The following is a 14,293-nucleotide window of genomic DNA, read 5'->3' on the forward strand; positions in this document are numbered from 1 at the left end:
GCCAGTGCATTGCATTTCTTACCAACCTGCTGTGCCTATATTAGAACTACCAGCTTTTGTATACTCCTCACAGCTTTATATGTTCACATTGTCAATGATTATGAGTGTTTTTTTGTTGTTGTTTGTTTCAGAAGGTCCATCCTCAGAAAGAAGGTAAATCTTTACGGCAAATCTTTACAGCATACTGTAAATTGAGTGTTTCTGAAAAGATTGGACTGCAGTCCTAGGTCTATGCCATTCAAAAATGTTTAAAAAATTCCACATCTTCAGGTAAGACCATCGTAGCTACTGTACATTTGAATCTCCAAAGTATCTGGTACTGAAACCTATCTATTTGATCCATGGACTTTCTTCTTGTGCCTTCCTGCCTTTTCTTTCCATTGTGGTCTGCACTGATACTAGAGACTTGAGCTAAGAATTTCTGCCTGGAGTAGTGTAAACACTGAACACTGGCTGAATTCACTCAGACCAGGCCTTTTCACTTGTAATGCCATAGCAACCCCCTGGAAATTTGGGATCAGTGCTCTATCTCAAACCAGAATACCATTTGGCTTGTTGAAGCAGACGACTTCCTTAACTCAAGTGCCTTTCCCACACCTAGTGGTGTTTTGTTAATGTCTTTTGCTCCAGTGGTACTTGAAGGGCGACTATTGTGCAAGGCAGAGTGTTTGGAATTATTGAGAGGATAAGTGAACTTAAAACTAATTTGAGATCCCTAATCCCAATTCTGTGGGCAAGGAGAGGAAATGTCCATCAAACTGACAAGCAGGGTTCATCCACAAAATGCATTCATAACGGTTGCGCCAAATGTTGACATTCAGTTCTAAACCATACTATTCATATTTTTAATAATCAGAATTAGGCATTGTCAGGCTGCTTATGCTGCTAAAGCACTGTTTCTCATTGTAGTCACATGCCCTGTTGCTTGGTATCAGACCCTGACCTTGCCACTGATATGGTTGGCAGCCCCACAGGGTGGCACATATAACCTGAGCAGCTCAAGTGCAAAGGATGGAGGATATTTGGTCGTATTATTGTTGTAGTCTCATAAAATATGAACAATCTCTCCGATAAATTGGGTGTTTATTGTTGCAGTAATAATAATGTGCCTGTGTCAGCTACATATAAAGTGGCATCCTCCAAAAACCGCCAATGTCACGACTCACTCAGCTGGTAAAATGCAAGGTGAAGAGGGACGTGAATAGTACTACTGTATTCTCCAAAGTTGAAGGATAAGGAAGGCCAAGCTTGTCTGTAAATGCACTTTTGAAATGTACTCAGTAAAATACTGAGCGTTAAATCAACTCTTACAGAGTACATACAGTAGTTTTGCACCCCATTGTATGGTCCCAGTTGGACTCATGTACTCCATTAGAGTTGAAGTGACACTGTATACATCCAAACTGTAACTTTACTGTACATGACAAAATCAGTGCTATAGTGACACACTACAGCCATCATGTCATTGTACGATTATAAATGTAATAGTCCCTCATTAACAAAATACTTTAGACTGTAGCCACTAGATACATTATGAAATAAAAGGCCTCCTGAAGATCTTGTAACTAATCTACCTGGTACAAAATATAGTAATACAGATGCATCGAGGGATACATTCAGGGACTATATATATATATATATTTTGTGTTTGAGAATTAAGCTGCCTTACCATAGTGTATAATTATTCTGGTGCCCCCCTGTGTTCATATTGTACATCACTCCGGTCAGCATATCAAATGAATAATCTTCTATTTCAACCACTTAACTGAAAATCTTCAATATCAATATTCACAATCTAAATATTCACAATATGGAGTGAATAAATATACTCAGTGGGCACTTTATTAGGTATCTATTAGACTTTGTTTTTAGACTTATTGGTCTTCTGCTGTTTACTTAGATGTGTGACATATGGTGTGTTCAGAGATGCTCTTCTGCATACCATGTTGTAATGTGTTATTTGTGTTACTGTCACCTTCCTGTCAGCTTTGACCAGTCTGGCCCTTCTCCTCTATCCTCTCTCATTAACAAGCCGTTTTTGCCTGCAGAACTGCAGACTCTAGAGAGTGTTGTGTGTGAAAATCCCAGGAGATCAGCAGTTTCCGAGATACTCAAACCACCCTCTCTGACACCAACAATCAATCCATGGTCAAAGTCACATTTCTTCCCCATTCTGACATTTTGTCTGAAAAAGAACTGAAGCTCATGACCAAGTCTGTATGCTTTTATGCATTTAGTTGCTGCCACATGATTGGCTGATTAAATATTAACAAGCTGGTGTACATGGCTACCTAATAAAGTGCTCATTGAGTGTATATTGTATTGAACCCATATTGAAGTCCACAGCAATAACATGAATGGGACCTGGGAAAGGTTACGAACCAGCCAGAAAGAGTCGTGAGACAGAACACCTGCAGCACAGTGATCAGAAACAGCACGTAAATGAGTCACATCTCCCGGGTCTTTCACACTCATTATTTCCTGGATTATTCAACAGCGTGATTTAGTACATGTATGTAGGGGAATGCTTGCTGGGATATACATAACTCATCCATTCATATTGGGATAGGGAGTGAGCCATATCCCCATAGGTGCTGCAGAAGGAAGATGTTAACTTAGTATGTGTTTATTCACTGTTGTTATAGTTATCTGGCCAGACGAATCAAACAAAGGCCCAAAAACCTCCCTCTTCAGAGGCTATTCCAGTGTCAAACATCTGAAAGGGCAGGGAGGTTTCACCAAGAATTGTAGACGCTCTTTTTCTTGGACTGAGCAACAGTTTGCAAAAAACAACTCCTTCCAGCAAGATACGAACCATGCTTCCCAGTAGAATATAAATAAAAACAAAGACTGTGCCTGAGTAAAGTACAGGGTGTGTTGGGACTGAGGGAAAATGCTCACTGCTCTTTAAAACGTGGATATGAGCAACCTATTGTTCCGATGATGAAGCAATATTTAATTTCACCCGCTAAGAAACATAAAGAGCCTGCTCTTAATATATACCTGTATAGGTATATATTATTATAATATTATGGCTGTGGACCTTTATTATTGCACCTTTATTATTTTGCTGTTTTGGTCAACTGCAACACTTGATGAATGACTTTGTACTGAGGGAGGAGGGAAGTGCTTCAGCCTCACCAAATTACTATTTTAATCCCTGCTAGGCACACATTCCTGGGTGTTAATCAAAAGCTGAAGAGATAACAACCGAAGTCAGAAAGTAATGAAAAGTAAACTGTACCCAAGGCCATGGTGGTACTTTACTTTCTGCACTTCATGTCAAATGTGAAGTGAAATTATTTAATGTATAGCCAAATTAATGTTTGAGAAGTAACTTGAATATTTCTCAGGAGAAAGCAACAGTATTCGTACTATACACATTCATGGAGGAATTTATGGCTGATCTCATCTTACTGTGGCTGATGAACATCAAGGAGCACGGTGGAAATAAGTACAGGACATTTTCGTGTTATCTTTGATAATCTCTTCACATATAAGTCTTTTTGATTGTTTTTATTTTGTCAAATAAACTAAACTAAATGAACATTATTTGTCACATTTTAAAATGATTTAATGGTATGAGGAAGGGTAAGGTGAGATGAATTGCAGTGCAGACTTCTTTCAGTACTGGAGTTACAGTATTGGGAATTATGCCCAAGGCAGACTTGGTAAATGATCTCTTGAAGGAGACCTTGGAAAAAAGACCATCTGATCCGCCAATATTATTGTGTTACTGTATTGTACATTAGATAGAGATCAGCAGATGTTTAGGGAGCAGCCTGGTCAGTCTATTAGATTCACCTTACATATTTAATGTGAAGCATTCCTCACTTTACAATGCTGATAACATCTCATCCACTTTTTGGCTTTTCCAGGCAGATGTGTTCAGTTATGTTTTCACATGGTGCAGAAATAAAAACTAGTGTTTTGGGAAAAGATTTGTAGAACTGGCCAACAGTAAGCACTTCTCCATCCAGGACACACCTTGCTCATCCTCAATGTTCACCAGGGAAGAGTTTGTGCATTATGTGGATGAAAGTCAGTCCAGAAAATAGAAAGGAGTTATGTTAGATTGTGCACGTTATTTAATAATATGTACTGCTACTTCAATATTTTTGATGGTGCTATATAGTTTGTTTATGGTCAGGTAATTATGTTACAATGTAATAAATACACCCATAAACCTTTCCCTACTGTGGAGGGGCTCTTACAGGAAAATGGTATGGACAAGGAGGCCAGTATACTAATACTTCCCTTCCATTACAGTTAATTAGCTGACTCATTTATCCAAAGTGGCGTACAGTTGATTAGGCTAAGCAGAGAACAATTGCCTCTGGAACAATGTAGGGTTAAGGGTCTTACTCAAGAGCCCAACAGCTGTGCAGATCTTATCGTGGCTACACAGGGGCTCAATCATGCACCTTAGCCACAAGGTTACAAGCTACCCTGGTTGTCTATCCCAGATAAATTAAATATTAAACCAAACCTACAAGTAAGCTAGGGTATATACAGTATGATATGATCCAACAGAGGAATCCTTGCCAGTAATTTTCTAAATCAAACAAAAGGCAAGGCTACGGTTTCCCATAACTTTCATACATTTTCAGTTCCAACTTTAGGAGACCCTGGGTGCACTTCTCCCAGGCAGACAAACTTAAGCCAGTGATTTGACATCCAACTTGAGATATCTTGCAGACAAGTTGAGATGCGTGCCAAGACCAATGTATCCAATGTGCACATAAAACACTAGACTAATAACACTTAAGTTTGGTTACACCTATAATGAAGGGACACACATAAGAAATGCCTGAAATCAGTAAGTACTAAAGCCAGCTGCCATATACCATCATTTGATTTGCTATGTTGTGGAAAAGTCAAATCTATATGGATATTACAAATCTTACGACAGCCTGTTGTTGTTGTAAATATGAATGCCCATTCTGTGATAGGCACACATACAAATTGAAGTTGACATTAGCGCATATAAATGTGTTAGATATATAATTACTGTATCTGTAAGACCCATCATAAGACCCATCGTATTCAGTGTTCATTTTTATTTAGATTGGTTATGTTGCTGTTGGCATTATAAACAATAAATTACCCACTGGGCACAGATGAATACATACAAGAACATATTGTCCCTGTACAAATATTACCTTGACCCATGATATTTTCAACAAGGAGGATAAACACATTCCAATAGAATAAACCCTTCGAAACTATTCCAAATTAAGCAAATATATCCTAAAGAACTGGAATGACTCAAATGAAAATGACCAATATACTTTCCTGTATTCTGATGGAAAGAGAGCCAGACAGCATATTACTGTGATTTAGATGGTCTTGGTGACAGACAGACAATGAGCTGGTCTGAAAGTGGCCTGGTGGAGTGACTCAGCTAGCTAAACATTAAACATTGGCAGATTTAATTTTATGAGGTTCTGCAAAACAAGTTTTAAAAGTGAGTGTTTTAACAGTGATTGAAGTTTTTTAAAAAAACTTTATTTGTAATTTCTTATATTTAACAACATTGGCTCTACAGTAGCATGATTCAGCCAACACCCATAACTGAATCAAAATTAAAATATTTAAAAAAAAAAAGTAAATTACAAACAAATAAATAATCACAGATAAAAAAAACATGCCCTTTTGTCTTTCATCAGCTGTTCATCAACACTACTTCAAAAAAACTATATTTCTATAAATCTATAAAATTGGTAATATTGGTTTGCAAATACATGATAATACTGGAACATAAATTAACTTTCAGCGATTTATCTTTTCCATGAGATTTTTATCAATGCCATAAAATCAGCTTAAAAACATGGCTCAAAATCAGAAAAAAGCTGCAGCATCTGGGTAGTTTCTGCAAACTAACAGACTCCCCTAAGTGCCTCCCAAACAGCATTCATCGCTCAACAACATTCTGTCCCTTCAGTTGAGGTCTGAGAGAATTTCCTGAAATAAGCCCGAATTCCAATTTCAAATCCACCAAAAATAAGTTCTTCCCCACATAATGTGTTGCATAATTTGTTTCCATTGAGAGATGTCACAGATATACATTCCATTTTTTCATTCCATTTTCCCCTAAATCACACAATTGCACATGTAAACAACTTCACTGAGATTCATGACAGCATTGATCTAATGCCTGTTAGCAATATCTCCTCACGATGTCACAATGCTACTGACATTGAGTCTGCACAGGTCAACACTACTGAGTCTGCACAGGTCAACACTATGGGACATCAGTGCACGGTCTGTATTAGTTTTACAGTGAGGTAAAAAGTGTAGCGCCTAGAGCAACCCCTAGCATTCAGGCCGGGAGGCACAGCCAATACTTTGGTGGGAGCGGATGAAAGTGGGCTTTACTTCACTTCTCTGCGGAGAAGGCTCTCTTCATGGGTGGAGGAGGGGCCTTCCTCGTGTCATGCCCAGCCCTGGCCCCAGTGCGAGGAGAACTCAAGCTGCACCAGTCTGGAATACGGCCGGTCTTGTTGTAGTACTCTCTGGACACAGACCGGCTGCCGAGGATGTCCTGCAGGGCACCGAATATCGCACCTGCAGGCAGAGTCAGAGCACACAACCCCGCATGAGCAATGAGCAGGATGAAAGGTCCAAACATCTTTAATAATACATGTTAAGACAGTTGTGTATTTTGGAAGATTTCACGGTTTGAATATTACTGCTTCCTATATTTAAAACATATGGAAATAACAAGGCAAAAATGACAATCCTTTTAAGTTCTCACAATTACTATGGGCTGAGAGAGAGAGCGCAAAGAGAGAGTGAATCCTACACCGGACATAGCTACAGCAAATGACCGGAAATGCAATCAAAACTGTGTACTAATACACAGTACAGTACTAATTAATACAGATTGAAAGAAGAAAGAAAAGTGGTGTCACTCTGAGTGATAAAACAAAGAATTTGATTTGGACACAATTAAATTACCTGGAATTCAACTGATATTTGCATAATTTATGAAAACAGAGGCGTGAGTAGGCATTTAACATTCTAAAGATGAAGAGTGTGGGAGATGGGGCGTCAGTTGCTCACCTCCCAGCCAGGCAGTGCAGTTGGGCTTGGCCGGGGGGCTGTGCAGGCGGAAGGTTCTGGTAGCTAAGACCTGTTGGTAGCGTGGCTTCTCTGCTAGGAACCTGATCTCTGACAGCAGCCTGTGCTGGAACCCAGCGAGCATGGCAGTGCCCCCGATGACCACCAGGTTCTCAGACAGGGCCTTGCGGGTGTCGATGGGGCACTGGGAGACATTGTATCTCATTATATAAATGCTTCGCATTCTTGCATCTTATTACTTCTCAGATATTGTTTTTCATCACTGTAGGCATTGAAGGAAGACATGTAATTTCCTGAAATAAGCCCTAATTCCAATTTCGAATCCACAAACATAAGCGGTTCCCCACTGTCTATAGTTTTTTGCATAATTTGTTTCCGTTGAGAAATGTCACAGACACACACAAAAAATTGGGCCCACAAACATTCCTTTGTTACTGTGCTAGACACCATCATTCCATTTTCTCCTGAATCACACAATTACACAAGTAAACAACTTAATTGAGATATGGAGCAGGTGGCATTACTTTTTCAGCCCCTGTACATCAAGCTGACTGCTAGAGATGTTATATACTGCCTGTTAGCTGGGACAATTTACCATTCATTATAGCATTGATCTAATGCCTGTTAGCAATATCTCCTCACAATGTTACAATGGGTCCTGCTACTGAGACTGCAACACTATAGGACATCTGTTCACGGTTATCCTTTCATTTCCCAAGAGCAGACAAACACAGATCTACTTAAATTAAACTGAGCACTTCAGGAATACCCTACTGCAACACCATCACTAGTCACGTTAAATGTTACCCTCTCAATAAATAGAAACATCATTGGTATCCAACATAGCCTACTTTAGCTGTATTGCACCAATACATTTACCAGTAAAGCCCATCTGGACACTTTGCAGATGCAGTATTTGACATTTTCACGATATTGAGGCATGAATGTTCCTGCCTGCCATGAATGTTATATGTTCCTTAACAGTTTTCTTTAACTGTTCCACATTTAAATGGTAACACATAAGATATCTTACCTTGAGCAAAGTATCCAGTACTAATGTGGCCACAGACTTCTCCTCATTATCCTGCTCAAACAGTATCTCCATGACCGAGTCCCTTCACATGAAACCACATGAGATCACGAGTCATTGTAGCATGGCAAATTTTTGGTTTGATGTTAAAATACACTTACAAGGAACTGTACAGTATTTGTTAGCCATTAAGACCTCTGGTTTACAGGTGCAAAACGCATACAGTACACTGCATTGGGGCCATCAAAAAATATCCACCACCAAATATCCAGGGAATTAAATGATTGACCTGAGGGATTAGATGCATCTTAAAAATTCATTTTAGAAGACGTGAAATATAAAGGAACAATGTAAAAAAGGGACTTAGAAAACAAGGGAACTATGACATCTAGCTAAAGCTGTTCCAGTGGTGACACGTTCCTTAGTCTGGAATTGTGTTGCCAGTAGCAACTAGGGCTTAGGTTTCAAGAGAGGATGCAGCACTTGCAGTCTGCCTGCACTTGCTACTTAAGCAGTGAGGTCTAGTGTAATGTCAATGGACAGAGAAAAGCAGCAGCAGAAACTGGCTGCACATGTATTGGGAGGACATGCCTAAGACCGCGCTCCCGGAAACTGATGGACAATGTGACGAGCATTTCAAAGATAACTGGACATTTCGAACTGGGAAAAAGTTAAACAGTTAACACAATTAAACGGTTGTTCAAAAATAAAGAAAATGAGAACATCCATGGCAGAAACCACCATGGCAGGCAGTGGAAACCTCAGGCAAATCACAGAGAGGCATGTAGCAGCCCAGCGAGATGCTACCTGATGGATCCCTTGATGTGTATGATCTTTTCTCCATCCACTGGGTAATCCACATCTGGTGGAGGAGCTGGACGCTACAGATAAAGGCATAATGTTACAACAGCCTTGTTATAATAACAGAGTAGTAATATACCAGTGATGTACCTGTTTATAAGGTCATCTCTCAGTGTCAACAGCTTGTAAATGACTGGAGGGACAATCAGAGTCTAGACTTTCAAATTAAAATGAAAATTTGAGAGGCAGTAAGGTCAGGTTACAAAGCTCACCTCTTCTGTGCCTTCCAGGTTGAATTTAGCCTTCTGGATCTTTAGTCCCCTCTGGAGGTCACTCACAAAACAGGTCCTGACTGAAAAAAGAACACTACTGCCCTCATCGGCAACTCAAAAGTATAACTCTTATTTAAGCCATTCTTACAAGTAATGTTTTCATTTTGTTCTATTGCTGTAATGTCCTTGCTGCTGTAATGATAACAAATTTAATCACACAGCACTTATGGAAAAACACTTAAGGCGGTCTAAATCAAATAAAAGCCTCATTCAGATTAATCCAAGTCAACCTACCTTTTATATCTTCCACAACTTCCTCAGGAAGGGAACCTGAGAAACACAGAGAGACAAATGCTGTCATCACTGCACATATTTCACTATCAGAGTGAACCTGCAGTTAAATTACTACTTAGACTGACACTTTTGAGGGATGTGGGGTGGGGGTTGAATGCTTTACCAACATATTAAAAATGTTTCAGTGTCATTGACTGGAATGCTTTATCTCTCCAAACTACAAAAGTACTTGAACCCAGGAAGAAAATGTCTGTGTATACCGCCCACATACATTAATAAGGAGACAATACAATTGTGCTTAGTTGGTATACCTCTCTAAACAACATTTTTATTTTTCAAAATAATTACATATTTTCTTATGTAATTAGAAAAGGGTATAATAATAATAATAATAATAATAATAATAATAATAATAATAATAATAATAATAATAATCTTTATTTATATAGCACTTTAATAATAATAATAATCTTGATTTATATAGCACTTTTCAAAAGCAAAGTTACAAAGAGCTTTACACAAAATTAAATAAAACAGTACAGTACATGGATAGGAACAAACATTAAGACAAGTAATCAAATAAAAACATACTCACCAATGACAGCTGGTAAGCTCTGTCCAGAGTTACAATCTGTATCCACTGTGCACTGCTCCATAAGCAGCCCTTCCAGCTCCCTGCATTCAGAAACAACCATTCAGAGGAATATGCACATAACCAGCAGTGTGCTGAGCATCCATGACATTAAATATAAGGTACATACAGCATATTACCCAGAACAGTGTGTATCATCAATAGGCTCCATGAAAAAACAGGCAAAGTAGGTACTAATATGTGGATAACGCATATGTTCTACAGTAAAAACTGTGTGTGGAGCTACATTATATAAAGCACTGCCATAATAAACACTGTTACAATGAATATAAAATAAGATGTACATAGAGAAAGGGCTATTACATCAATCATACAGTGAACCCGTAATCAAAAACTGCAGCGAGGACAGCAAGAATGTATTTACTCAAGCAGATAAGAGAGGACTGAGAAACTAGCAGTAGGCAGAAACCTGACACTCACTTGTGAATGGCTCTTCCACCCAGTGGCAGGGCCTCCCAGGCAGACAGAATGGGGATGCCTTCATACACCTGTTTACTGTCAAGGAGAAGCACTGTTTGACTTCAGCTGCCAAACAATTTGCCTCTATTTCCCACATCACTCATCGGCCTTAAGGCTGTGTAGAGCAAAGCCTAATTGCTTTATGGACCAGTTGCCAACAATGAGGCCAACTTCCAGTACTTAATCCCTTTTAAACATTTTCTCCAGTTTAATTTAGCTGAACTAGTAAAGTACCATGGCCAAGCATGCAGTTACTCCACTACTAGTAATCTGAAACAAAACCAAACCTCCTCATAAGCTTGGGGCTCTCGTCTCCATGCTGTATTTGCCTGCTGTATTATGACTGCTGCGCCTCTGAAACCCAGTCACACTAAGTCTGGCAGCACTGCGGCAGGACTGAGTACTAAAGAAAATGTCATGTAATGTAATGAAACAAGGATACAGGCAGCACCAGGGTTTCTGTATACCCACAATCCATCACAAGGGCAGAGTTGATGCCCAGAGTCAAGGCTGACATGAGATGGCCAGGGGCAAAGACCACAGACGGCACCTGAGATGGAATAGGGAGGGTTAGACAGCCACTACAGAGTGAACAATTGTTCAAATGTTCTAAACTGCCTTTTGATGCCACTGGACAGCTTTCCGAAAGTTTTTCTGGGATTCAGTGCAACAAAAAAAAAAAAATCATGTCGAAAATGGCATTTGAATTCAAAGGGCAAATATTGTTTTGTTAGCCAGCTGCTGACATAATCACCTCAAAGTGCTTGAAGAAGACTTTGGTGAGGGTATCTCTGAAGAGTGAAGGGCACAGGACTGACTCAATAATCACCACACGCCGATCCCGTGGATTCACCAGCAAGTGCCTACACAGAGGGACATAGGCAGCATGAACACATTAAAACCAGTAAACATGAAAAGCAGCATATATACAGCAGCAAAAAAGGTTTGTTCACCTTATCTAGAGATGCAACAATTTTACTCACTACAAAGCTTTCAATTTGGTTGATACAGTTATAGTACTGCAGTAGCTACAGTAGATTGGGACTGGTGAGAATCTGAGAAATATCTTGATGAAACGGACTGAATCTCCAATGTGAAGGCTATCACCTGAAGTACAGCATATGAATGAAGTCCTTGAGGATGGAGTAGAGCTCCTCTGTGTTGATGTTGTGCTGGACCACTTTTATGGGCTAAGGTTTAGAAAAGGTATATTCAGATAAGTTAGTCAGAAACCTGGGACATTTGTCATTAGCCTCACTGTTTTTTAGGGTTAACTTAAGCAAACCTGAAGACTCGATGTCTGGACCTCACTGGGGATGATACACCTGGGGCCTGTCTCACCTGCAAATCCACACCTGCGCAGATAACCATCCCAACAGGCATTATTAGAACACTTGATCACTTTATAGGACAGCAACTAGGATGCAAGAAAATTAAATATGTATTTCTGCTTCTCACTCTTATTCCAAGCAAGTTACGGTTTGTTTCAACATGCGTGTATCTTAGATGTGTTAGCTAATTAATTTGTTATGGATTTATTGTTCGCTTGCATGAACTGCTTATTTGTATTCATTACTTTGGAATAAGTATAAACATGTACACATTCAAATAATGTCATTTTCAATCTGGACACTTTAGTTTAGTAACGTTATTCTAGCGTGTCAAAACCCAATCTCGGGTCCGCTAACGTTATTTCGATAGCTAAATAGTACTTCGTTAAAAAAGTAAAAAATAAGTTTGCTAGCTAGCTAGCTACGTCAGCTAACGCATTAATCAGCTTAGAACACCGAAACTCACTTAGTGTATGCTGAACCAATGTCAATGACAATCGCTGTTTTTTCCCCACCACTCCCCAGACCTTCAAAAAGTGGCATGTTTAATATGATTTAAAATTGTTACATAAAATTCTTAGTGCTAATAAAATGTTCAACAAGTTCCCTGCACACTTCACAAAGTCGCTCCACTTCAAAGCAGTCAAGCGGGGTCCTTGTACAATGGCAGCATACACCACTGACCACGGCAAACTGAATATTGGCCTAAATAAATTATGCGTAAGTGTAAAGTACTAATATCTTCATAGATATGTATAGCTTTAAAAAATATATAACATTTGTTACGCACTTTCTCAAATTCAGGCAATATCATAGACAGCTATAAAATCTCAGGCTTTGTTGCTGGTGTCTGTCCGCAGATTATGACGCTACGTTACTTGGTAGGTAATAGGTGGGCATTCGTTATCTGCTACATCGGTGAGATTTCCAGAAATATCCGTTTTTGTTTCAGTGAAAACAAGAGCTCAATATTAATTGTAAGGCCTATTAAACATGATACAAGCTAGCAAATATGAACTAAATGAGGCTGTTTAACTTTAAACAAATTTGCTAAATACATTCTTGAAATAAAACTTGATGCTCACATTGGGTAAATACTGATAACATTCTAGTGTTCTATTCTGGAATTGTGTAAGAGCAACTGTAATAGCTTTCTCAAAGATGCTCAGTCAGCACCACAATTTTTGTGTTAGTTGGCAGTGACAGTGTGAAACTTGTAGGCTAATAAAGTATGGGGAAAATGCTGAAGCATATTTCTGAAACATTACGAGTCAGCTGCTCTAGTTGATTGTAATGCTAAATAGGGACCAGCATCACGGTCACATTTCAAGTTAGAAATCAATAGTGCGCTTTCTGTTTAAAACCAGAGTTTAAAACCAGAGGTATTAAATCCCACGTCATGATATTTAAGCCTTGAATAAAGCACTGGATCTAATAAATAAAGTTTGAATAAATATGCAATTTACTCATTCGTGGCAGATTCTTGTAGTTAAAATAAATGGTAAATGGTTGGCATTTATATAGCACCTTTATCCAAAGCACTGTACAATTGATGCTTCTCATTCACCCATTCATACACACACACACACACACACACACACACACACACACACACACCAACGGCAATTGGCTGCCATGCAAGGCACCGACCAGCTGGCCGTGGTTAGGTGTCTTGCTCAGGGACACTTTGACAGAGCCCAGGCGGGGATCGAACCAGCAACCCTCCAACTGCCAGACGACTGCTCTTACTGCCTAAGCCATGTCACCCCCTTAGTTCCGAAAATAACTTACAAGGTGCATGCCTCACGGTCTGTGAAAACAAAGAACAAATACTGTATTTGAATTAGTTTCTACTTTGTCACAGTGTTCACATCCTTTTCATTATAAACAATAAAAACAGTTCACATAATGTATTAAAGTGCACAAATAAAATCGCCATTAAAGTTTCATTTAAGCAACACATTCATGCTACTCACCACACAATTGTGGTCATGTTGCAGGTGTAATACATTGTAAATATATAGCCAAAAAACAGGAGACTAACAGTTATGGAATAGTAATACCTAAGCACACACGTAAAGGCTTAGTTCAAGCCAGTCAGGCCAAGCTCAAACCACAACCAAACTTAGCAATCAGTGAACATTTCTGTTGGCCATTAAAGAGAATGAAACGACAGACCAGATTTCATCATTGGCAGATTTCGATATCACTTAAGCTAGCAGGCTAGATCTTTGGTTTGATTTTAATAGATGATTTATGGCTTTCATTTGGGGAATGAATACCGCACACCTCCTAAACAAAACCATACAATCAATTTTCATTTGCAACGATGTAAAATGTAATATTTGCCACCCACAACTGCAAATCAAAT

At 39.1% G+C, this 14,293-nt stretch overlaps 1 protein-coding gene across 1 annotated transcript; it reads right to left on the reverse strand.

Annotated features, from left to right (window-relative positions):
* Window positions 1-5,369: 5,369 nt before the first annotated feature.
* On the reverse strand, window positions 5,370-12,569 carry LOC133136910 (actin-related protein 10-like). Its single transcript, XM_061254786.1, has 13 exons — window positions 12,389-12,569; window positions 11,877-11,946; window positions 11,699-11,781; window positions 11,346-11,454; window positions 11,034-11,141; window positions 10,553-10,620; window positions 10,076-10,155; window positions 9,481-9,516; window positions 9,187-9,266; window positions 8,921-8,994; window positions 8,117-8,198; window positions 7,066-7,267; window positions 5,370-6,567 (listed from the first exon to the last, which is right to left on the reverse strand). The coding sequence occupies exons 1-13, from the start codon at window positions 12,463-12,465 to the stop codon at window positions 6,380-6,382; spliced, it is 1,257 nt and encodes a 418-aa protein (XP_061110770.1). The 5' UTR covers window positions 12,466-12,569; the 3' UTR covers window positions 5,370-6,379.
* Window positions 12,570-14,293: the final 1,724 nt, after the last annotated feature.

This window comes from Conger conger, chromosome 1, assembly GCF_963514075.1.
Source record: "Conger conger chromosome 1, fConCon1.1, whole genome shotgun sequence".
In the NCBI taxonomy this organism is placed as follows: Eukaryota; Metazoa; Chordata; class Actinopteri; order Anguilliformes; family Congridae; genus Conger; species Conger conger.